Genomic DNA, 22,882 nt, shown 5'->3' on the forward strand with positions numbered 1-22,882 from the left:
GGAAGGACCCCAAGGCTCAAGGGGCTTGCAGCAGGGCTCAGTCCCCAAAGCCGGAGCTGCCGGTCCAGCTCTGACAGGGAAATCCATCTTCCTCTGGCTAGCTGTGCCTCCTTCCTTCCCAGCACACCTGTGCCTCTACCTGGCATTGCATTTGTTTATAAATCTTCACCCTCTTTGACGGAAGGGACTTGGCCTTATTCCCTGCTGCGGCCCCTGCGAGGGTTGGCTGCCCCGGGGGGTTGACTGATGGCTGTCGGGATGAGCGAGTGAGCCGGGGAGTCTTGGTGGGCTCAGCCTGGCTCCTTCTGGAGGCTCAGACCCAGGGGTGCCAGAGGGAGTTGTGCTGTGCCCTGGGTCTCCTCAAAGGCCACAGGTAGCCAGCCTGGGCTTCGTGGCACAGCTATGGAGTCAGCCCTGAGTTCCAGTCCTGACACGGCAGAGGGTGGGGAAGTGCTGGGGGTGCTCCTTGCCCTCTCGGGCCCGGGCCATCCCTCTTTTGGTGCCCACTGGGGTCATAGCCTGGGCTCACATGTTGTGGACTTGGTGGTCATTGCCACCTCAATGTCTTTCTTGGAGCCCCAGGGCTGCGTGCCTTGTACAAGAGGCCAGTGGCCCTCACACCTGCTTCATTTTGCCTCCGTTCCCTTGCCCTCCTCTCTGACTGGTTTACTGGCACTCAGCCCCTGCCCACTCCCTGGTGTGGCCAGTCTAGCCCATTCCCTCCCCACTCTCTTATCTTTGCATTTGCTGTTCCCTGTGCTGAGAATGCCATTCCTCTTCTTGGCTTGGTTGCTTCTGAGACATTTCCCCTCCCCCAAGGCAGCCGTGCCTCTGCAGTGTGCCCCTCTTACTGCCATGAACACGCACGCTACTTCTCTTCTCCACTGCGCTTGGCACCATCTGTGAGCATCTTGCCATTGTGTTTCTCTTGTGCCTCACCTGCCTGTCTCCTCAGAAAGTCGGCTCCACACAGGTGGGGCCTGGGTCTGGCTTGTGTGTCACTGCCTTCCACAGCACACAGCAGGGAAGAATAGCTGCCTTACCAGAGCTTCCAGCAGGCTTAAAGTGTAGTGCACACAGCAGTGAATGAATGCATGCACGCATGCATGATTGAATGAATGGGTGAATGAACAACTGAGCAAACAAGGGGACAAGCTTTGGGATTCAACTACCTCGCTTGTATCCTTACCTGCTTCCACCCTTGGGTAAATTACTGAACCTCTCTGGGCCTCAGTTTCCTCATTTGAAAAATGGGGGTAACAGTAGAGCTTACCTCTGAGGGTGGTTATGCGGGTTAATGACAGTATCAGAGAGCCCTAAGTGCACACAATATGCATATCAAATAGGCTTTTTCACACACGTGTCCGAATGACAACTCACGAGCCCCCCGCCCCACCCCCGCTTCTCCTGTCATCCTCTTCATGTCAGGAAACGGCACCTCCCACCGTTGGAGACACCGAAGTCATCCTCGGCTTTTTTCTTTCTCCCACACTCACATCGGATCCTTCGCCAAATCCTGATGGTTCCAATTAAAATACACCCCACATCCAGCCATTTCTCTCTCCCCCACTGCTGCTGCTCCCGGCTGGGCCACCGCCATCTCTTGCCTGGACTCCGTCAGCTGCTAACTGTCCTTTCAGCTTCCCTCTGCCCTTTCAGTCTGTGCTCCACTCAGAATCCAGAGAGATTTTTTAAGCACACTAATCAGCCCTTGGCATTGGTCATAGAAAAGAATCTGAGACTTGGATATGACCTGCATGCTCTGCCCCACCTCCCCAGCCCGGGGGCAGCAGGATGAGCCACCTCAGGGCCTTTGCACTGGCCGCTGCCCCTGTCCTGGACGTGTCCTCCCCACTCTCACAGGGCTGCCTCCCTCCCTTCACCCAGGTCTCACAGTTGGCACCCCCCACCTCAGTGACCTCCCTTTCCCAACTCCAGCCCTTCTGTTCTCTCTAGCCCAGCCCCTCACCCTGCTTGCATCTCCTCTCTAACTGGTCTTCTTGCTCCATGGATCCCGGTGTGGACTTGTTTCTTCATTCTTCATCTCTCTCTTCCCTAGAATGGGAGCTGCACAAACGGGGAACTGGGCCTTACTGCCTATTGTCCCCAGGTGGTAGGACAGCACCTGGAGAGAGAGTATGCTCACTGATTGCCATGATTGGACAGATGAATGAATGAATGAAGCTGTTATTATCAGTCTTGCTCTGCGAAAGCTGGAAAAAGAGGCCAAGAAGGGATGTAATGTAATTGTGTCTCATAAGAAAAAAATCCAGCAGCCTGACCCACCTATCTTTTATCAGGGACAAGTGGGCTTTCCGGGGTCAGAGCTTCATCTGCCTGCGCTGTGGTCTCTAGAAGGATGGTGTGGCCAGGCTGACTCTGCTGTTCCACCCAGCATGTTGCACATCTTCCTTGAGTGGTCCAGGGTCTGGTGCTGAAAGGTCACATTCAAAAACAGGTGGCCACCCATGCCTTGTCTATCTTCATTGTGCCTAGATGGAGAGAGAAGGGAGGGGCTCGCTCTTCTTTAAAGCGGTCATCAGTCAATCTGCAGGTGTTGTGGTCCTGGCCAGGCTCCTGAGGAGGACTCAGAGGTGGGCAAACCATAGTTCCTGCCCTCAGGGAGGGTTCTGGCAGCTGGGAGGGGCCAGGAGACTGGCACTGACTTAGTTGTGTATAAAAATAGCAAGTGCTTGGCCATGAGAGGGAGGAGGCAGGCCCAGAAGCAGCGTGTGGAGAGCTCTCACGTGCATCCTGTCCCCTCCCTCCTCACTGCCCACTCACCCAGACACGCCCCCGGCCTGAGGCGGCTGCTCCGGCAGCAGCACAGGGCGTCCAGACCAGCAGCGCCCTGGAGCGGAGCAGCCCCACCCGCAGCACCGGGGCCAGCCCGAGGCCACGAGGGCAAGGCGTCTGCTTGAGGCCTCATAGCTGGTACGGCAGAACTCCCAGGAGGGTGTCTGGTCTCCCTATGGCACTAACGTGACAATGATATTCTTATTCTCTCCTCCTTCAGCTGGATACCCCAGCCCCGCCCTTCACTGCAGAGGACAGATTCCTGGTCTCCAGAAAGCCTTGTGAACTGACCACTGGTCCCCAAGTAGCTCCTGCAGAGTTTGGGGGTCCAGGGCTGAGGCCTGTTACCGCCATATTACTCTGTCTCATCTCTTGTTACCGCCATCTCCATCTCCACCACTGTTGTGGGGTGAATTGCATGCCCCCCAGAAGATATGTTGAAGTCCTAACCCCCTAGTCCCCGAGAATGTGACCTTATTTGGAAATGGGGTCTTTAGAGAGACAATCAAGTTAGATGAGGTCATAGGGCGGCCCTAATCCAACAGGACTGGTGCTTTGCTTAAAAGGGGAAATGTAGACTCAGAGACGTATACACACGGAAGGAAGGCGACGTGAAGAGACGGGGAGAACGCCTCGTGAAGACAGGACTGGTGACGCGACCACAAACCCGGGGATACCTGAGCCTCCCAGAAGCCTGGAGAACGGCCTCCCTGGCACCTTCAGAGGGAGCATAGCCCTGCTGGCACCTTATTTTGGATTTTGGCCCCCAGAACAATTAGACAATACTTGTCATTTTAAGCCACACACTTTGTGGTACTTTGTTAGGCCTCTGGAGTCTTGTACAGCTACTGTCACCACCACCACTGCCACTACCAACACTGTCACCATCACTGTCACCACCACCACCACCACCGCTGTCACCGTCACCACCACTGTCACTGTCACCACTATCACCACCACCACTGTCACCATCACCATCACCGTCCCCACCACCATCACCATCACCGTCCCCACCACCATCACCACCACCGTTACTGTCACCACCACCACCACCACTGTCACTGTCACCACCCTGCCACTATCATTATCACCACTGCACCAGTTTCTGGCAGCTGCGTAACTAATTACTACAAACCTGGTGGCTTCCGACAAGATTATTCTCTGAGTTCTGGAGGCCAGAAGGCCACAACCAAGGTGTCCTCAGGGCCATGCTCCACCTCCCAGGACTCTCAGAAGAATCTTTATTTCTGGTGGCTCTGGATGGTCCTGGGCTTTGGCTGCAACACCCCCACCTCCACCTCAGTCTGCAGGCAGCCTTCTCTGTGTCCCTGTCTTCTCTTTTATCTTCTTTAAGGACACATGGATGGCACTGCGGCCCCACCTGGATAATCTAGGATGACCTCAGTCAATAACCTTAATTTAATTACATCTACAAAGACCCTTTTTCCCAATACAGTCGCATTCAAAGGTTCCGGGGATTAGGATGGGGACCTACCTTCTGGGAGGGCCACCATTCCACCCCTGGCAACCAGCGGCATCACAGCCATCAGCATCATTGCCAACGTTAGTTAAGAACTGGTGCGTGCCAGGTGTTGGTCCAGGTGCTTTTCCTGCACCACCTCCTTTCTTCTTTAAGACAAACTTAGGGAGGTGCTAGTAACCCACAAGACAATGGAGGCTCGGAGAGAATTCTCTTGCCCAAGGGATACTTAGAAGTAAGGACTTGAACCTGGGCAGTCTGATGTCGATGCTCTCGGCCTTACCACAGTCAGCCTGCCCCCGGCTCCTGAACATCTCATCATACAGGTAATCCAACAGAAGAAGCAGAGTGGGGCACTGAGCACCTGCATAGGAGGACAGGTGCTGGGTGCTGGTCGAGGTCCTGCCACTAACCCGTGCCAGACCTCATCTCTTCCCTACTCTGGAAGTCAGTTTGCACATGTGCAAAATAGGGAAGCAGGAGGGATTGGTCTGGATGCTCTCCAAGGTCCTTGCAGCTCTGGAATTCTGTGAGGCTGGGTGCCATCTGGCATCTCGGTCCTACTCAAACGCAGCTCAGGGGCACGACTCTCACATCAGCTGAAGGGCTACCAGGGATGAGGTTTGCTAGGAAGGCCAGCCCTTGGAGCGAGTGTGGACGGCAGGAGTGGAGGTTCTTGCTGGTTCCCGCACCTTTCTCTCCGCCTTCCCATGTCACACAGAGCTGGCAGCAAAAGAGTGGGGAAGGACGGAAGGGGGTGCTCTTTTTCTTGGAGCCCAAGACTTTTGATTCATGCCTTCTGGGATGCCTTCACAGCTGAGAGTTGGTGGGTGCTGGGAACAGAGCTTAAGATAACTTTATCTTGTTGTGATGCTCCAGACGCATCGACCTTAGCCGGGAACTAGACCATCATACCAGACTCCAGAGAGTCTGGAAAAGCCATCCTGGGCCCAGAAAAACCCTCACTGATCATGTACCGCCAAGAGACAGGGAGAGGCTGCAGTGACCAAACCCCAAGCTTCATGCCTTGGAAGGGGGTAAAAAGCACAAGCAGGCTGAGGTGGGCTCTGAAAGTTCAATTTCCAAAACCTGGTCTGTTCATTAGGACTCATTTGTTTATAAGTATAAACATCTTTTCAAAAGCCTTTTTATAGTGTGAACTCTAGAGGACTTTTTCCTCTGGCTTCTCTGTCCAGAGCAGCAATTGTTTGCATTTGAGCTAATAATGTTCCAGAGTGGGGAGCTGAGTTAGAGACAGAATTGCAAACTTTAATTAGCAGGATGAGATTAACATCCCAGCAGGGGCTTGGGGGGTCCGGGCATCCTCCAGGCTCACTTGATCCCTGTGGACAAACGTCCCCCAAACACCCAAGTAAAGGGCTCCGGCGGGGTAAGCAGGAGCCCAGCCGGCGAGGGCTCAGACCTGCTGAGTTCACCTCCCCTTGCTGGGGCTCCAGCTAAGCCGCACCCTTTTCCAAGGCTCCTTCCTACTCCAGCCACTGGCTCTCGCTCACCAGCCTCTGCTGGTTTTGTCCCTGCAGATGTTAAGAGTACAAACTGGCTGTGACACCCTAGGGCGGCTGCTCCCCTCTCAGGGTGCAGGAGCCTGAGCGGGGAGGTTCGTTGGAGGCCAAGCCCCAGCGGAGGTGGAAGAATTCCACCCTCGTCCCTGCACAACCAGGGCTTACAGCCGCCAACCTGCCCTTGCTTGTCTCAGGCAAGGCTGAGAATTTTCTGGTCTTTATCTGGTTTCATTTTAAGTGCTTCCAATGGCAGCGGGGCCGTTCCACCACAGTCCCCAGGAAATTGGTCCACGTAGGACGAAGCCTTCCCGAGAATGAAGTCATCTGTTCCTTTTTTATTTTTTGTTGCCTTTCTCCTTCAACACCAGTCAACAGGGCCTCTGCAGTCTCTGCCCGCGCAAACACGCCCCTCCAAGGGGGTCGCCCGCCTGGCTGGGGCGGGGCGCTGAGAGAGGACCCCAGGTGCTCAGCCCCTGCCTCCCGCGGCCACCCGCCACCACCCCGGGACCGCCCGAAAGGTGAGCTCCCGGGAGGCAGGCAGCGCTCTGGCGCGGCCCGCTCGGCAAACAATAACAGTAAATAACGCTCCCTTGTCAACGTAATAAAAACGGAAATGGTTACAACGTTTTTTTAATAAGCGTCCCCCATCAATCTCGCTCCCTCCCGGGCCGCGGGCCCGGCACAGCCGGGAGGGGAGGCGGGAAGGATGGGGCGCCGGGGACGCGCGGACGGGTCCGGGGTGCCGAGGAGGAGGACGCCGGGGGGAAGAGCGGTAGCCCAGCAAGTGAGAGACGAGGGGGCGCGGGCGGCCGGGGTCACGCGCGCCAACCGAGCCGGGAAGCGGCCGCGGTGAGTAACACCGTTGCCATGGCGACGTGGCCGCGAGGAACAGGAAGCAGCAGAAATAGCAGCCGCGGCAGCCCACGCCGCCCGGCCCCTCCCCCCCGCGAGCCCGTTGCCACGGAGACCGGCCCGAGCGAGGCTGCGCGGGCGGCCGCGGGCTCCTGCGCCCCGGCCCGCGCATGCGCCCTTGGCCTACCCCGCGCGGGCGTCTTGGCTGTGCCACCCGGACCCTAAACCAGCCCGGTCGCCAGCCGAAATAGGAAAAGAAAAAAAGCAAGACTGTTGTTTGCCTTTAGAAAGCAGCCCCGCCTCTGTTCCTGGCGGATTAGCTGGTTTCCAGGCGCTAGGCGGGCAGCCGAGGGGCAGGGACACATCAGCCGGGGGTCCCTGAGGTTTTCCGAGCGCTGGGCCGCGTCCGCGACGCCCTGGGGACGCGGGCGCCCGGCCCTGCCTTCGCGGTGGCCCGGCCTGGGGCGTCCTAACCAGGCCCAGGGCTGACCTTGGCCACCAGAAGCCCTGTCGCCTGACTTCCCGGTTGTGGGGCCGGGGCTTGTCCCAGACGAGGCCGGGATGTTCCCCCCTTCCTGTTTCCTGATCCTATTCTCCTACCCTCTTACCCAGGTTCTAACCGGCAGAAAGCAGAGGGAGAAATGAAATGCCGCCCGCCCTCTGGGCTCCGTCTGCAAACCCCGTTCACCAGAAAACTATGAAACAGACCACCCCCCACCCCACCCCACCCCCGCCTCCAAAAGAAAAAAAAGGTTGAGGGAAATCTAAATGTTTCATAAACAAAACACTCTCCAACAGCTTGTTGGAGCATTGCATGTCTGAGACTCTGTGTGTGTGTGTGTGTGTGTGTGTGTGTGTGTGTGTGTGTGTGTGTGTGTGTGTGTGTGTGTGTGTGTGTGTGTGTGTGTGTGTGTGTGTGTGTGTGTGTGTGTGTCAGGGACACACGATCATTTCTGTGGCTTCTGCTGGGGGAAGGGTCATCTCAGATGGACAGGCCAGGAGGTCCCAGGAGCACAGGTCGCAGGGCCCGCAGGGCTGGGGCGGGGGCTGTGAGCCAGAGACTCCCCATCTGGCGCTGCACCCGGCACGCAGTGGGGTGTCAGTGGGCCCCAGGCTCTCTGGGCTGCTCCCCAGTATGGCCCAGAGAGGGCGCAGGCCCATGGACATCAGGACCATCTCCCCTGGGCAGGACAGCTGGCATTTCCCCAGCCCCTGTCTTGGCCACAGTGGCCAAGAGAGAAGCCCAGGTCTCGGGGGTTTTCTATAATGGAAATGATAATATTTTTGTTTTTTGTAAGGAGAGGATACACTTCCAGTGTCTGGGCTGATCAGATGGAAATACAGGGAGTGAGTGTGCCAGGAAGGGGGCCTCCTGCCTCAAGCCTCCTGTTCCGCGCCCGCACCAGCCTCCTCCCCAGTGGGCAGGCGGAGGCTGCAGGGTTCTGGATTAGGGAGAGAGGGAGGGGCCCTGGGTGGCGTTCCCTCCGCCCTCCTCCCTGGGCCTTTCAGTTTGTTGGGGAGGGTCCCCAGCCCTGAAGGGGAAGCTTGTCTGTGGTCCAGAAGACTTCAGGTCCACATTAGTCCACTTAGTATCATATTTGCCCCTCTTCTTCTTTTAGGGGGAAATAAGGACACAGGAAGAAGGGAGCTGGGAGCAGCTGTTACAGTAATGAGAAGGCCCTGCCTCTGTCCGGAGGGTGGTAGCGTGTGTGCTGAGGACCACAGCTTAGGCACCAGACAGCTCGGCCCCACTGCAGCTTGGGCACCTGGGCAATGGGGACAGCGCAGTGCCACCTCCCAAGCTGTGATGGTTCCATGAAGTGATGGGTAACAGCTTGTAGCAGAGCCTGGCACAGAGTAGGTACTCAGAACATGGCAGCGATTATTGGAGCTGGAAGAGGTTTACTGTTGTCCCTGGTGTGACCCAGGGTTGTTCCTTTGGGGCCCTGAGACTCTGGGCTGGGCTGTATGCCAAGGCCCAGTCCACCTTTGTCACAGGCTCTGCCACCAACCCACTGTACAACCTGAGGCAAGTCGCTTATCTGCTTTGGGCCTCAGTCTTCCCCTCCAGTAAATGGGGTGATAACCACAACAACCACTGATGGTGAATTTCTCTGTGCTGGGCACTACACGGAGGTCTTACACTGGTTTATCTTATTTAGTCTTCAAAACAACCCTGGTAAGTACAACCGAAGTAAGTACCAAGACAATCCCAGTTTCACAGGTGAGAGGACAGAGCCTCAGAGAGGTGAAGTCACTTGCTGGGATCACACGGCTAAGAGATGGCATGGCTCGCGAGGTGGTCAGACCCTGGACCGTCATGCGACTCTGAGAGCAAGCGTCATGTTGCTCATTTTCTGTCACATGCACAGCCCTCCCTCTGCATTTGCACCGTTGGGTTCATCCATCCTGGACTCTTCTGAGACTGGCGGGATTCCAGCTCTCTCTGTACGAGAGCCCCTCAGCTGTATGTTGGGGGCTCAAGGAGAGCCAGGTGGGCCCCACACAGCCCCTGTGGTCAGTCTGGCAGTCCACAACAGTTCTCCCACCCCCCTTGTCCGTCCCTTGTCCATCTATACCAAAGGGTCGGGGTCCCTAATGCACCCAGGTGGATGTGTGGCATCCAGATGGTGCAGTTAATCTCTCTGGAAGTCATAAATCTCTGTTATTGTCCCAGGTCCCCTGGCTCCACTGTCTTGTCACCTCGAGGCATGGGACGGGCACCTTTAGGTGGGGGAGGCGCCCCTCCAGCCCTGCTCATCCATACCAGGCTCTGTTCCGGCTCAGTAGCCAGGCAGGAAATGGCCCAGTTGTGGCATCCACTGCCTACATTTGAATCCTCGCCCTGTCACTTCTCTGGCTCTGTGGCTTTGGCCAAGCATTTAATCTCCCTGTTATTCTCAGTTTCCTCATCCATAAATTAGGGATGGTCCCAGCACCTGCCTGTCCCAGGAGGATCAGGTGGCTGATGGGTATGGGTGCTCAGGTCTGCCTAGCTCCCAGAGGGTCCTTAGGGTGTTACTGATTATAGCAAATGCCTATATATATATCTATATATATATCCATGCTGAGTGATGTATTAGCTCAATGAATCTCCAAACAAGCATTTATTAGCCCGTTTTATAAGCGAGGAAGCTGCAACTCAGACTGGGGAAGTGAGTTGCCCAAGGCCACACAGCCAATTAGCAGAGAACTGAGATGAAACCAGGCAGACTTGTGCGGCTCCAAAGCCCTCACTGTAACCCTAGGTTCCTGGGCCTCCCTGCCTCCACTGGAGCCCCTCTGGGGCTCTCTGCCCAGGTCTGCAGTGACAGCATCGTTAGCCCTGTCCAGAGCTGCTATAACACAGGTCTGAAAACCACTGTGTTAATAGGGCCTTAATAAAGCCAGCAGAGGCGTCTGAATCTTCCCGGGGCAGGTGCAGCAGATGCGTCCTAATGAAAACTCTGAGGACAGGGGAGGAGACGGAGGGTGATCTGCTTGCTCATGTCTCAGAGTTAATCCTCTCAGCCTCCACTCCTGGAGTCTCCAGATGTGGCCTGGTGCAGGGGACAGTCACCCATCACTCACTCCATCCATCTATCCATATATTGCTGATCCTTCCTCCTTCCATCCTTTTCTCCATCCTCAGTCTGCCCATCTATCCATCCATCTACTCAGTCACTCACTCACTTCCTCCTTCCCTCCCGCTCCCTTCCTTCCTTCTTTCCTCCATCCATTCATCCAGTGTTTATTGGCACACATCTTAAGCCAAACCCTCAGGGTCCTTCCCTTCACGGCACCCCCCACCCCATTCTAAAAAATGCCTGCACAGGATGCCAGGGGAAGAGAGGCCATCTGGGAGCTCTGAAATGGCTCTGCAGACCCATCTCAGGCTCTCTGAGTGACCTCGGGCAGGTCACCCCCCTCGGGGCTATTGTCCTGATCTGTACAAAGAGGGTGCACTGGGCTTTTCCCTATTCTGCAATTCTAAAATTCCAGGCTGGGTGAGGAAGGAAGATCATTAACCACTTCCCCCCAGTGCCATGATCTGCCCTTGGTGCCCTCAAAGTCCCCAGATTGAGGCCCAGGTCCACTCTGACCCAGACAGTAAATGACAAGCTGAGATGGGTCAGGGGCAGAGCAAGGTCCAGGAGGCAGGAGGCTGGGTGGGGTCCTGGCTCTGTCATGGGATGTGTGGCCCTGGGGAGATTACCTTCCAGAGTGGCCCAGCACGCAGCTGACATGCTTTAGGGGACTGAGGAAACCTCAGCTTTTGGGGATGTCGCTATTACTGTTGTCTTGTTACTACAAAGGAAACTGGTCTAGAGTGACTGGCTTTGGGAGGTGCCATTCATTCAACAGTCACCATTTGTTTACACACTCACTCACTATTTGTTTACATGCTCGCTCAACAAATGTTTATTACTGTGCTGGGCCCTGGGCCAGGTGCTGGGGCAGGTACAAGACCAGACTAGAACCTACAGTCTGGGGAGGGTGATGAACAGGTGTCACCTTGATTTCCAACTCCACAGTTGGTAAAGGATGCATTGAGAAGCCTTTGTTGAGGAGTCAGGCTGCCTCTGGGCTTAGAGGGAAAGAGTTCTGTGATCAATTAGTAATGTCTGCCATGAGCACAAACATAATTAGCCAGTACTTTTGCTGGCCTTAACGCTGGAAAACAGGAAGGGCCTTACACAAGAGACCCTTACAACGGTGGCTGGCCTGCTACATGGCCTTGGGCAAGTCATCGACCTACTGCCTGCCACTTTTACCTCTTTGGGAGGTACAGATGCTGACATGGAACTCTGCATTTTCAGAGGTAGGAGGAGCTAGAGCGGGACCGCCCAGACTCCTGTTTTACTCCCGCCCTGTTTTGGTCTGAAGTGAGGATGAAATGTGAGATGCCCCATGTGAAAACACACCGTGGTCAGTAAACATGTGGTGGAGTGGAAGACCAGGACCCGGAGCTGTGTCAAGAGCACAGGAAAATTGGGTTCCCGGCTGGGCCTTGGTTTCTCCACATATGCAATGAGGTGTTGCAGAAGAGGAAATCTGCTGTCTTGTGACGCCTGTTATGCTGAGGTGGTGAAGGAGCCCATGAAGAGAAGATGTAGAGAGAGACCCTCAATACCCTAGCAGTGTCCAAGACACTGGCCCTCAGGGGGCAGCTGGAGGCTGAGGAGGAAGTGGGGTGCCCCCCCCTAAATGCTCTCCCTGAGCAAGGAGGGGAAGAGGGGAAAGAGTGGCAATGCAGGGTCCCCAGGAAGGGTCAGAGGGGCTGAGACCCCTGACCAGTAGGGGTCTGGGCTCTGAGGAGGCCCTGGCAGCAATGGCCCCCAGCCCACGGGCTGGAATCCAGGGACAGGGGGCTGGGACAGGGACTTGGGCCAGACCTCAGGGCTCAGCAAAGAGCAGAAGGGAGATAAGAGCTGGTCCCTGGGAGGCCTGGAGCAACCCGTGGACCCTGGAAACACACCTGTCATGGCTCCACGAGCCTGACTCCCACCCCCATTAAAAGTCCCTTGTGACCCCCAGTTACCCTTAAGGCACAGGCCAGGCTCCTTAGAGGCAGCATGCACTGCGAGGTGAAGTTAGGAGCCTGAGTCCAAGTCCCACCCAGCCACTCCTGTCAGCTGTGTGACCACCAGCAACTTACCTAACTGCTCTGGGTCTGTTTACTCATCTGTCAGTGGGATGATAATTGTACTCATTATCTGGGGACTGTTGGACATTCAGTGAGCCTCCATCCTGAGATGGGCTTAGCATGGTGCTGGACACATGACTGTATGGTACCTGGGTAGCTGTTGTTATTACTATTATTAATTCTGAGATGTGGCAGTGCATGCTGCAGAAGGCCTGACCACTTGAACCCTAGCCTGCCTTTCAGGGCTCATCAGCTGCACCCGTGACTGCACTCCCAACTACACCAAGCTGTTGACCGTTCCCCAGCACACCATGTTCTTTTATACCACTGGGCCTTTGCTCATGCCGTGTACCTTCCCAGGAATGCCCTTTCCTCTCCATGCTACAATTGTACCCCAGTCCTTTGTCAACCACTCTGGGAACCACCCTCCTGGCAAGCTGCTCGACGTCCTCTATGCATCCTGAGCTCTGTGCACACATGGCCAAGGGGCAGTTAACCTGGTGTGGCATCTATGTGTACCTCCCGTTTGATTCTCTGATGTCAGCTCAACATCTCAGGCACAAATGCTTTGGCTGATCCTTTTTCTTGCTCTCGGTGCCCAGTGCCGTGCCTGTCACACACACAGTACGCGCACCTCAGAGTGGGGTGGACGGTTGGAGCAGTCCGTCCCCAGGCAGTGAGCAGGCTTGGCAGACAGACCCCTCCCTGCTCCTGTGCTTGTTCTCCATCCCTGCCAAGGAGAAACAGGATGCCTCCGCGCCTCTCTGATGATTCCTACGGGAGAGGCTTCTGTGAAATGCTAGGGACTCCAAGTCAGAGCCTGGCATGAGGTGGAGTCTTGGGGGCCCTACGGAGGGCCAGAGGGGCCGCCCACAATCCATCCTCCCACCCCCTGCACCCCTTCTAGCTCCTCCCCTGCATACTTCCACGCCTTCTTCTCCGGGCCTGACCTGGGCAGAGCACTGATCTCCAGACTGGGGGAGAAATGGAGAGCAGGGGTAGGTGGGCAGCAGTTTCCCATGTGCTACAGGAGCTTCTGGGGTCAGAGAGGGTGCCCCACCCACTGCCCTGGGAGGTCTCTGCGGCGCGGGGCATCCCGGAGCAGGTGCTCCATGGCCAGCCCTGGCTGGGTCCTTGTCCCCACTCCTCCCACTGCTAGGCCTCCTGCCACTCACTGCAAGGCAACCAGGTCTCCGTGTCCTGCCTGAGGGACGCCTGTTGCTACCGTCTGGCTGGGTGCTCTGCTCCCAGCCACCTGCCTCAGACCAAGGGCCCCCGCGGGATGCTGAAGTTAACGGAGTCCAGCAGACTATTGAGTTCACAGCCCTCCCATTTGCCTGATGAGAAAGCTGAGGCCCAGGGAGGGAAAGGGGACATGTCTGAGGTCACATGGTAAACCCAGTGTTCTTTTCTGTAGCTTGCTGCCCTGCCAGGAGAGAAGACCCACAGACCTTGGCTTTGACCTTGAGGAAATGAAAAAACTTGGACTTTAAAGATAGCAGATTGTCGTGGCTGAGACATGGGAAGACTGTGTGACCTTAGGCATGTTACCTAACCTTTCTGAGCCTTGTGCACTAGTGAGGATGCAGTGAGACAACAACTGTACAGGGCGTAGCAGGCCTCCTGGCAGGTACCAAACTCAGGAAACAGGAGCTTTCTTATGATTAGGGAGCAGGTTAAACCTCATCTTGAACAAATGCAAAGGCTGAATTTATTTTTATGCAAACACGGCAATTTCCCTGCCTTTTTGATGTTATGGAAAAGTCCTCAATGTTGTAAAAGGAACTGCTGAAGGTTTATCTGCGAACAGTCAAGGGGGACCAGGCATACGTCCTGCTTTGCACTAGGAGCGATGGCCTCAGGGAGGGGCTTGACGGTTCCGGGCCTTGGCTTGCTCATCTGCGAAACAGAGGCAGTGGTGCTTCCCTCCCAGGGCTGTTGTGGGGCTCAATGAAATTATTTAGGGGTGCAGGGCTTGGCACTCACAAATCAAGGACCCATCCTTTTACAAGCTAAGGATACCTGTTATGGAGAAAGTGCTGACCTTTGGTTGTGGGGTGGGCCTGTGAGATCTGGCCTCCATTACCTGAGGCAGAAAGGGGCCTGGGGCTCCTGGCTGACCGAGCAGGGTCCCTCTGGGCTGGGAAGCCCTGCCTGGCAGCCCCTCCTGCCAGCCCTGTCCACACTGGTCATCCCTGCCTCCCCACCCACGCTGGAGGCCAGGACCGCAGCTCCCCCTCGCTGGTGCTGGCGCTGCTTGACTGCCCTTCCCTGAGGAGGTGGGGGTGGCATGGGGTGCACATATTCCCAGAGATGTTTCCCTGGCAGCTCTGAAAATTAATTGGCCTTTAATGTGGCATAGTATTTATTTTAATTAGCAGGAAATTGACCAATTTCTTAATAAGGGGTTTTGTGGAGGCTCTGTATTTGGGGTTGGTGGGGTGTGCGGCGGGGGGCAGTGGTGATCAAGCAAGAGTGACACCCACAGTCCAAGAGAGGACTTCTGGGCACTGCAGAACTCTGGCCTTCCTGGCTGCAAGTCCTGCCTTTAGGGAGTGAGAGGGATAGAGAGGGGCTGCCCGCCTGTGGGCAAAGTCACATGGCTGTGCGAGGAGAGGGCTTTAGCTGGGGGAGATGCCCAGGACCAGGAGGCTGGGCCACAGCCTGCTGGGGCTCCGACAGCCTCGATTTCTGCCTTTGACCTTGGTCTGTTGGGGTCCTGGGTATAGGCCGGGGTATGATTATGCCTCCTGGCCTTACATTGCCGCCTCCGCATTTGAGGAACTAACAGCAAATCAGCAGAGATTTCTTAAAGGCCCAAGTTCCTTTTCTTTGGTCCGACAGAATCACCTACACACGTGTGGTGACCAGCTACCGGGTGTTGTCCCAGCCTCCCCAACAGCCCCTCTCGGCGCCCTGGGGAGGCCGGCCCGACCTTGGCCCTGCCGCCTCTGTGGCAGCCGAAGCTTCTCTGCACTTCAGTGTCCTCATGGCAACGACAGCCTGTTCAGTGTGCCGCCTGGACTGCTGGCTCCCCCAGGACAGGTGCCAGGTCCGCGCTCAGCTAGCTACCCCGGAACCAGGCAGTTGGTAGGTGCCTACTGTATGTTTGCCGAAGGAGTGAGCGAGCGGGTGATGGAGTCGGGGCTGAAAACAACCGTCTGGTGATACCTAGTTAGAAACTGCTACGCGGCTTGGCCTCTGAGCGTCCTCGTGATTTCACACTTTAGTTGTGGTGGGTCCTGATGGCGGACGTGCCGCCCCTCCCCGCCCTGGCCCTGAGCATCTGACTCACCCCCAGGGGACCATCTCTGGCCGTCTCATGTCCTTGGGGTCTGACCCAGCAGCCAGCGTGCACACACAGCCCATTTGGGCGAAGGGGAAAAGGAGGCAGATTCCTTCCCCTCGCCTGGGTGCAGGAGGGGCTGTGCCGGGCAACCTCCCTCAGCTCAGCCTCCAAGGAGCAGGGAGGGGTCTGCCGGCCTCATTGGGCCGTCCAGGGGTCTCCAAGGACCTGCCGCAGCCCCGGGCTGGGGAAGGTGAAGCCATGGCCCTCACTCCACCCCCAGTACGCCCACCCCCATGCCTCCTACCGGCCTCTACGTCCAGAGGCATCCCAGGGCTTCTCAGCCCCTCTGGACTCAGACACCACATCCCTGTTTATTTATTTAAAACCATTCACACGATGCTTTCTCTGTGTCAGGCGCTACTCTAAGCACTTTGGAGATATCTACCATAAGTATGAAGTAGGTGCCATTATGTCCCCACTTTATAGGCAAGGACACTGAGGCGGAGGGGGCTGGTGACGGAGCCACCGCCCTTCAGGCTTTCGCAGCTGACTTCTGGGGTGGGGTGAGTTCCCAGCCTCCGCAGGCACTCACTGCTCTCACTGGCCCTTTGCCTCTGCCGCGGGTAGCTGACTGGTTCTGGGCAAACGGCTCAGGTCTCTTTGCCCACCTCCCCCTTCTCCTGAAGGACAGAACCGCTCATCCAGAAGGGGGCAAGAAGGACAGACAAGCAGACCTGTGTGAAGCGCCCAGCCCAGTGTCCAGCAAGCGATTTTTCATTAGTAAAGGTGATATTCTCTCCTTTTCCTCCCTAACCTATCCTCTTGGCCTTCAAAGCCCAGTCATCCCAGAAGCCTTTGCCGCCTTTCCTGGGCAGAGGCCCCAGTGATGGGGGTGCCCAGAGCACTTGCTGTCTGTGTCACTCAGCCTAGTCCCAGGTCATGTCCCCCCTGGTTCCTGGACTCTCAGAGCTCCAGGCAGAGGGGAGACCAGGAAGAGGAAGGCATTTATTGAGCACCTACTGTGTGTTGGGCACTGTGAATGACAGCCTCCAGGAACCCCTCAATGTTGGGGGGAGAAGCAGGCAAGTGAGCGGGCCACCTTGGCTCATGGACATCTGGGATTGGAATCAGCCCGGGGGGAATGTTGATCCACTGGAGTCAACAGCCTTCAGGAACAAGTGACATTCGAGCCAAGGCTGGACGTGGGAGTGGGCGCTGCTGGCTGGAGGGAGGTGTGGTCATCCCGGGACATTGCATGCAATGGAGGGTGAAGCCCGTGTGGCTCAGGAACCCGCAGATCCCCGGGTGGGGCTCTTGGGGGTGGGCCTCAGGTCCTCACTCTCTCCAGGGACGCCCAGAGTCCCTGCCAGGTGATGGGCGCTGACAGAGGTCAACAAGAGAGCTGGTCTCTGCCCCCACTGCCTGGAATTACATCCCAGCACGAGCTGGAGGAAGCAAACATCAGCAAAGTGACCAAATACATAAACAAGGTCATCACAGAGGGCGGACGCGGAATGAAGCCCATGCAGTAGGCAGGTGGGGAGATGAGGCCCAGCCCAGGCTTCTGGACTGGGCCCTGGGGTCACAGTAGCACCCTTGGCAGGCATGGAGAGCCCAGGGACAAGGATGAGCTTGCTTAGAGCTTGTCGAGGGTCAGGGGCCTGAGACACCCTAGTGGGAAGCGTCCAAGACCCCGGGAGAGGTCGAGGGCACCTTTACACCAGGACGGAGACGTGGCCTGTAGCCATGGGCAAGAGCTGCCCCGGGCCCTTTCCGACAGCACTTCAGCTCACCCTTCCCTCCTTGCATTCCTGACTCATCCCCAAAGCATTCTAGAATCTTGAGGATTTTTCCTCCGCGTTTGCAAAGTCCTTCAATGTCCTCTTCCTTGCTTACACATTCCTTCTCTGGGGACCCAGAAAAAGGAATGGGTCAAAGGCTGCAAGGAGGGAAGGGGAAGCTATTTCTCGGGAAGCAAGGGGCCCTTCAGGTGGCTCAGTCTCGCCACCCACTCAGCTTTAAAAAGTGCCATCGTTTCTGTCATCCCCTATGGGCTGGGTTCTGCAGAATTCTGCCACTCCTGGACCCGTTGGAAGTGATGGTGGGGGCTTCAGCCACGGTCCTTGTGCGTGTAGGGTGGGGGTCGCTGGTTAGCCTTGGCAAGGGGCACTCCTTAGCTCCTGGGGGGAGGGCTCTGTGTCTGTTTTGTCCCTACAACTGGGGGTGGGCAGGGACCCAGCTGGGTTCTGTCTCTGGGCCTTGCACACTGATGGAGAAAGGGATGTGTGTGTGCATGCATGTGTGTGTGTGTGTGTGTGAGAGAGAGACAGAGGGAGAGAGAGAGGGAGAGGGAGCGAGCACCCGCCTGCAACCTAATTGTCCGCTGTCTAATCCGTCAGCCGAAGGACAGCTTGCCAGCCCCTCCCTGGCAGGCTGATAAATGCCGACTGAGGCCCCCCTGCGTCAGAACTGCCTTAATTGGTATCAGGACGTGCCTGGACTCCATCCTCCGGCCCCTGCCTTCCTCCCTTCCTGCTGCCGCCTCCAGCCTGCAGGCCTCCACCTCCAGGAGGGCTCACCTGCTGCCAGGGCCCAGGAGGAGGAGGGTAGGAGGGACCAAGAAAGGCAGTCCATTTATGTGGCACCTGCTGTGTGCCCAGCGTCTGCTGACGAAGCTCTCTGCCTGCCCTCACCCACCTCATGTGGCCCTGTGAGGCCAGGGATCATCCTTTTTTCCCATCTGCAAGCAACAGACATATTTCCTGAGCCCTCCACAGGCCAAACTCCCAGGCTGGGTGCTGGGGATGTACAGAGGACAAGACAGACTCAGCAGACAGACTGCCTGTCCCCGGGGAGCTCCTGGATAATTGACAGGAAGAGGCTCATTCCTAGACAACTGGCCTGGTAGGACTTAAGGGTGGGAGTTAACCCTTTGCCCATTTTAGGAAGTTCAGAGAAGTTTGGCAACCTGCCCAAGATCACACAGCTAGAGAAGGAGGGAGGGGGAGCAAGACTGCCCACAAAGCAAGCCAGTGATTGGTTCTCAATGCCATGTGGTTCTGAATCACTCAGGGTGGGAATTAGAAACTCAAATTCTCCCCCTGAGTTTCTGGATGAGGGTCTGGATGGCCTGAGAATCTGCATGGACGCCCAGCTCTCCAGTGAGTGGGCCACTCAGGACCCCAATTAGGGTTGGCCCACACTGATGGAAAAATGGGCCGGTCAGGGCTGACATTTCATTCATTCATTCATTCAACCAGCACTTACTGAGCGACTGTCTTGTGCCAGGCCACTTTCTGGCTGCTGACAGGATTGGCCATGTGATTTTCAGGGTCCTGAGCACAAGAAAAAGTAGGGGCCTCTTGTACTAAGAATTTGGAGATGGCGACCACAGAATATTAAAGCAAGCGGGGGCCCTGAGCCATTGGGTAGATTGCTCTATCATGAAACCAGCCCTGTCCTGGGGCACCAAGCAGGAAGACAGCCAAACCAAGCAGCCCTGATCCTCAACTGGCCCCAGTCCTTAACTGGAATTCTGAAATTAACAGAAAGCCTAAAACCCAAGGTGCTTTTGTAAGATGGTGGCAAATTCATTTGGAGGCAAAATCTGACCTCAGTGGACAGGAAGCCATTTATAATTTTATTTATTCTCCTTGATGGGAACATTTGTACATTTCATTGCAGAGATACTAAGGTGTTTGATTGTGGGGCTGCCCAGGGCCTGCTCAGGGGTTACCTGATAGACACTGTATGTACCCTATTACTCTTCTGAAAGGGACAGCCTGAGTCCCTGAACACCTGTGACCCATGGGCGCTCAGAGAAGGGTTTGGACTCAGTTAAGACCCATACCCATACCCTCTAAGGATAATCGCCATGCACGCCATTTTTGACATACGTTATATTAATTTCAGGAGCACAAAGTAACAATTCTGTATTTGTATATTCCACTTTTTTCTGAATCATCCAAAGAAGATGAGGGTTTGACAATGACCCCAGTCCCTGGTCTGCCTGTTTCTTGAGTGCTGGAAGAGGGGCTTCCTGATCCGACCCCCCTGGGGGCTGGGTGGGTGTCGCTGTCATGGTCCCCTGGGATATTTTATTTCATAGTAAAGAGATTGGGGGGAGATGTCAGCCCAAGCAACAGAGCAGTTTTCTTAAGAGAAAGTAGTTTAATTCATTTTGAACAGTCATGTATGCTCACCATCATCAAAACAGAGAAAAGAAGAAAGTAACAATGGCCTGAAACGGCTCCCCCACCCTATAGGAACTGTTGCTGTTTCTGTGACTACCCTTCCTTCCAGATTTTTCTAGATCATTTTTTTTTCCCCGAAGTTGGGCTTCACTACCCAGGGTTTTGCAACCTGCATCTCCCCCATCTCTGAGCAGTAAGTTGTGGCCATCTTCCCACATCTAAGGCATCGTTTTTCAGGGGAATGGGATGTCCATGGAAAGCATGCCCTGTAACCAGCCCTTCTAGAACACTGTTTGATTCCAGATTTTCATTAATGTGAACATCCCCAAGATGGCATCCTTGTGCACACACCAGCCTATTTCCTCAGGCCAGGTGTAGATGTGGAACCTCTAGGTCCACCCCGAGTGGGAACATCTATCACAATATAGATGCTGCCAGATTGCCAACACCATATGCCCTGCCGCAGGCCCTTCTCTAGCTAAGTGCCATCCTCTGGTCATTAGGAAGAGGGGCCCATCCAGGCCAGGCGTCGGGTGCTGCCAGGGGAAGCCTGCAGGGTACATCAGCACTGCCATTAAGGCCCGTCGGCCCCCTTTGTGTGGCTGTCTCTCCTGTGGCCTCCTGCTCTGCCTCCACCAGCTCACAGCCCACTGTCCCTGGCCCTTGTGGAGGTTGCTTGGCTGCCACCCCCATCCAGGCCTCTGTTCTTTCTCAGATGGGGATAAAGGCCAGCCCCTGGGCCCCATCACATCCTAATCACTTGAGCTTTTCTCTGATTTGCATGTCCTTACGGCGCCTTGATTAATACCCCTTCCTAGGATCTGGGCTCCAACCACGAGGGCTCTGATTACAAAGTGGCCTCGACTTCTTTAAACATAAAATAAACCCTCCCTAATGCAAGTGCAGCCCATGCTTCCCTGAACAGTAAGAAAACTGGAGGCATCTCGCAGGAGCCCCGTGGCCACAGAAACACTGGAAACTTCTGGAAGGAATCAGGCCAGAGCCTTTTTCTTGGCACGGACATGGACTCTTATGACAGCTGTTGGAAGTGGACATCGTCTTCCCCATTACAAAAAGGAAACGGAAGCTCAGAGAAGGCAAGCGATTTGCTCAAGGTCACCCAGTCAGGCAGTTTTCATCTCGGTGAGGGCTTGAACCCAGCACGGTGTGATGCCAGCCAGACCTTTAGCTGACACTCTTCACTGCCGTGTTAAAAGCAGGCTAGGCCTGGAGCTGGAGCTGGTGGGGAGGACGAGGCTGGAAGGTGCAGACACACTTCATGAGGTGGCTGTGACACTCAGCCCCTGGATGCCCTTACTGGTGGTTAAACTGGGCATATTGCCCCTAAGAAGCAAACCAAGTGCCCCTGCTGCTCCCCAGCTGCTCTCACATCTGGGGGTTGGGACAGGGTGTGCTGGCTCTTGCTGTAACGGCCACGGGACCCTTTAGGCACGATGCGTGGTACCGTGCGTTTCCCACGTGGCCTGACCCTCATGGGCATTCCAGGCTGCACCATTAGAGAGAGCCCCAAATGCAGCCGGGGAGTTCTGGCCGCTCTCTGTTGCCTGGAAGCACTCCCCAGGGTCTGAGAGGGGCAGGATGGTCCACAGGGTGGCAGGGCACAGGGATCCGGCTATACTCCCTGCCCGGTCATTCTCATGGCCTCTGGGTGACTCCCTTCTCCCCCTATCGTTCTTCTTGCTCCTCATCAGGTCAGAGTGGCGGGTGCTGCAAGGTCTGAAACGCCGTGGGTATGGGGCAGTGCCTGCCTTCGATCGCCCCAGCTGAGCAGCTTTCCGACCAGCTTCTGCCACTGCCCCCCCGCCTCTCCTCTGTCCTGATGGGTGGGGCGTCGGGGTCTCCCGGGCCTTCTGCAGGGCTTGGGGAGGGGGGGCACTCTCTCCTATGAGTTCCTGTTATCCCAGGCCATCTGTGGGCTGAATGTCCTGCTGGGCTGCCTGTGGCTGCCCCTGGCAGTGACCTGCCAAGCCACCGGGCCTTGGAGCAGGTGTGCACACGTGGCCCACTGGACCGAGCCCGAACACGCCCTGGCTGGCCTCTGGAACGCGGTGTGCTGGGGCTGTACCTTCCTGGAGGGCTGTAGCAAGCTGTTCCCGCTCCTTTGGGGATGCCTCCACGGGGTGGCGAGGGGGCCACAGGAAGCACAGCACACGCTGGGAATGTTCTCCCGGGGCCAGGCCCTTGGGACCCAAAGTGCAGGCTCCTGGAACAGGATTCCACCCCGCTGCTGGCCCCTGGCGGGAGCAGCCCCTCTTCTCTGTATTTCTTCTTCCACCTGGGCCTGGTGTATGAGTGAGTTGGGGGATTCTTGGGCACATTCCCAAAGCTTTTGGGTTTCAGAGATAAAAACAACTTCCAAAGAAAACTTGGGGGACTGAGAGGGTGATGCCAGTTTTAAATTTGCTAGGCAAGGATGGTAATGAGAACAAAACAAAAGAAAGAAACAAACATTAAAAATCCCATCACCAACCATCACTTCATTTCATAAAGTAAATTACGTTTAAAACCCAAGAGGTTTGAAGGACATCATTGTAGAATGGAGGAATGTCCTCCCCCAAAAGGAGCTTCTGGAGATTTCTCGTTGTCTCTTATGCTGTGAGACCTGGGAAGGTTTGCCACAGCCAACCGCTGGGCACGAGGCTCTTATGGGACGCTCAGGAATATCTCATGGTCATAAGATGGATGCTCCACCTCTGGCCGTCACGTCTACATTCCAGGCAGGAAAATAGAGGCAGGGTAAAGTATATTTTCTTTGAAATCTTTGCCTTTTAACTCAGGAAGAGAAACCTTTCCCAGAATCTTCTGCCCTCATCTCATTGGGGAGAACTGGGTCACATGCTCTAGCTGCAAAGGAAGCTGAGATACTCAGTATTTTAATTTTCTGGACTCCATGATGGAGGAGAGCCAGAGGGAAGGGAGTAGGAACGGGGGTTTGGGAGACTGCACAGATAGTTTTCTGGAATGACTCAGCTCTCATTTCATTTCATCCCTCCCTCAAGTTTGTGTGTGGAACCTCAGGCTCCCAGGACTGGCTGAGGTCCCCGTTCAGCCTGCAATCCCAGAGCTCCTTCACCCATCCAGATTGGCTCCTTGTTCCAGGAT

At 55.9% G+C, this 22,882-nt stretch overlaps 1 protein-coding gene across 1 annotated transcript; it reads left to right on the top strand.

The window, feature by feature from the left end:
• Positions 1-12,206: 12,206 nt before the first annotated feature.
• On the top strand, positions 12,207-21,386 carry LOC118926575 (uncharacterized). The gene is made up of 5 exons (XM_057499416.1): positions 12,207-12,218; positions 13,081-13,275; positions 15,122-15,367; positions 16,253-16,352; positions 20,685-21,386. The coding sequence occupies exons 1-5, from the start codon at positions 12,207-12,209 to the stop codon at positions 20,912-20,914; spliced, it is 783 nt and encodes a 260-aa protein (XP_057355399.1). The 3' UTR covers positions 20,915-21,386.
• The last annotated feature ends 1,496 nt before the right edge of the window (positions 21,387-22,882 follow it).

The sequence above is a fragment of the Manis pentadactyla genome, chromosome 3 (genome assembly GCF_030020395.1).
Source record: "Manis pentadactyla isolate mManPen7 chromosome 3, mManPen7.hap1, whole genome shotgun sequence".
Lineage (NCBI taxonomy): Eukaryota > Metazoa > Chordata > Mammalia > Pholidota > Manidae > Manis > Manis pentadactyla.

Excerpts from the sequence above, each read along its gene's own strand:
- LOC118926575 (XM_057499416.1), top strand. Across the intron at positions 15,368-16,252 it reads ACCCCGGAACCAGGCAGTTG|GACAGAACCGCTCATCCAGA; the intron begins GTAGGTGCCTAC and ends CTTCTCCTGAAG. Across the intron at positions 16,353-20,684 it reads GCGATTTTTCATTAGTAAAG|TAAGAAAACTGGAGGCATCT; the intron begins GTGATATTCTCT and ends TTCCCTGAACAG.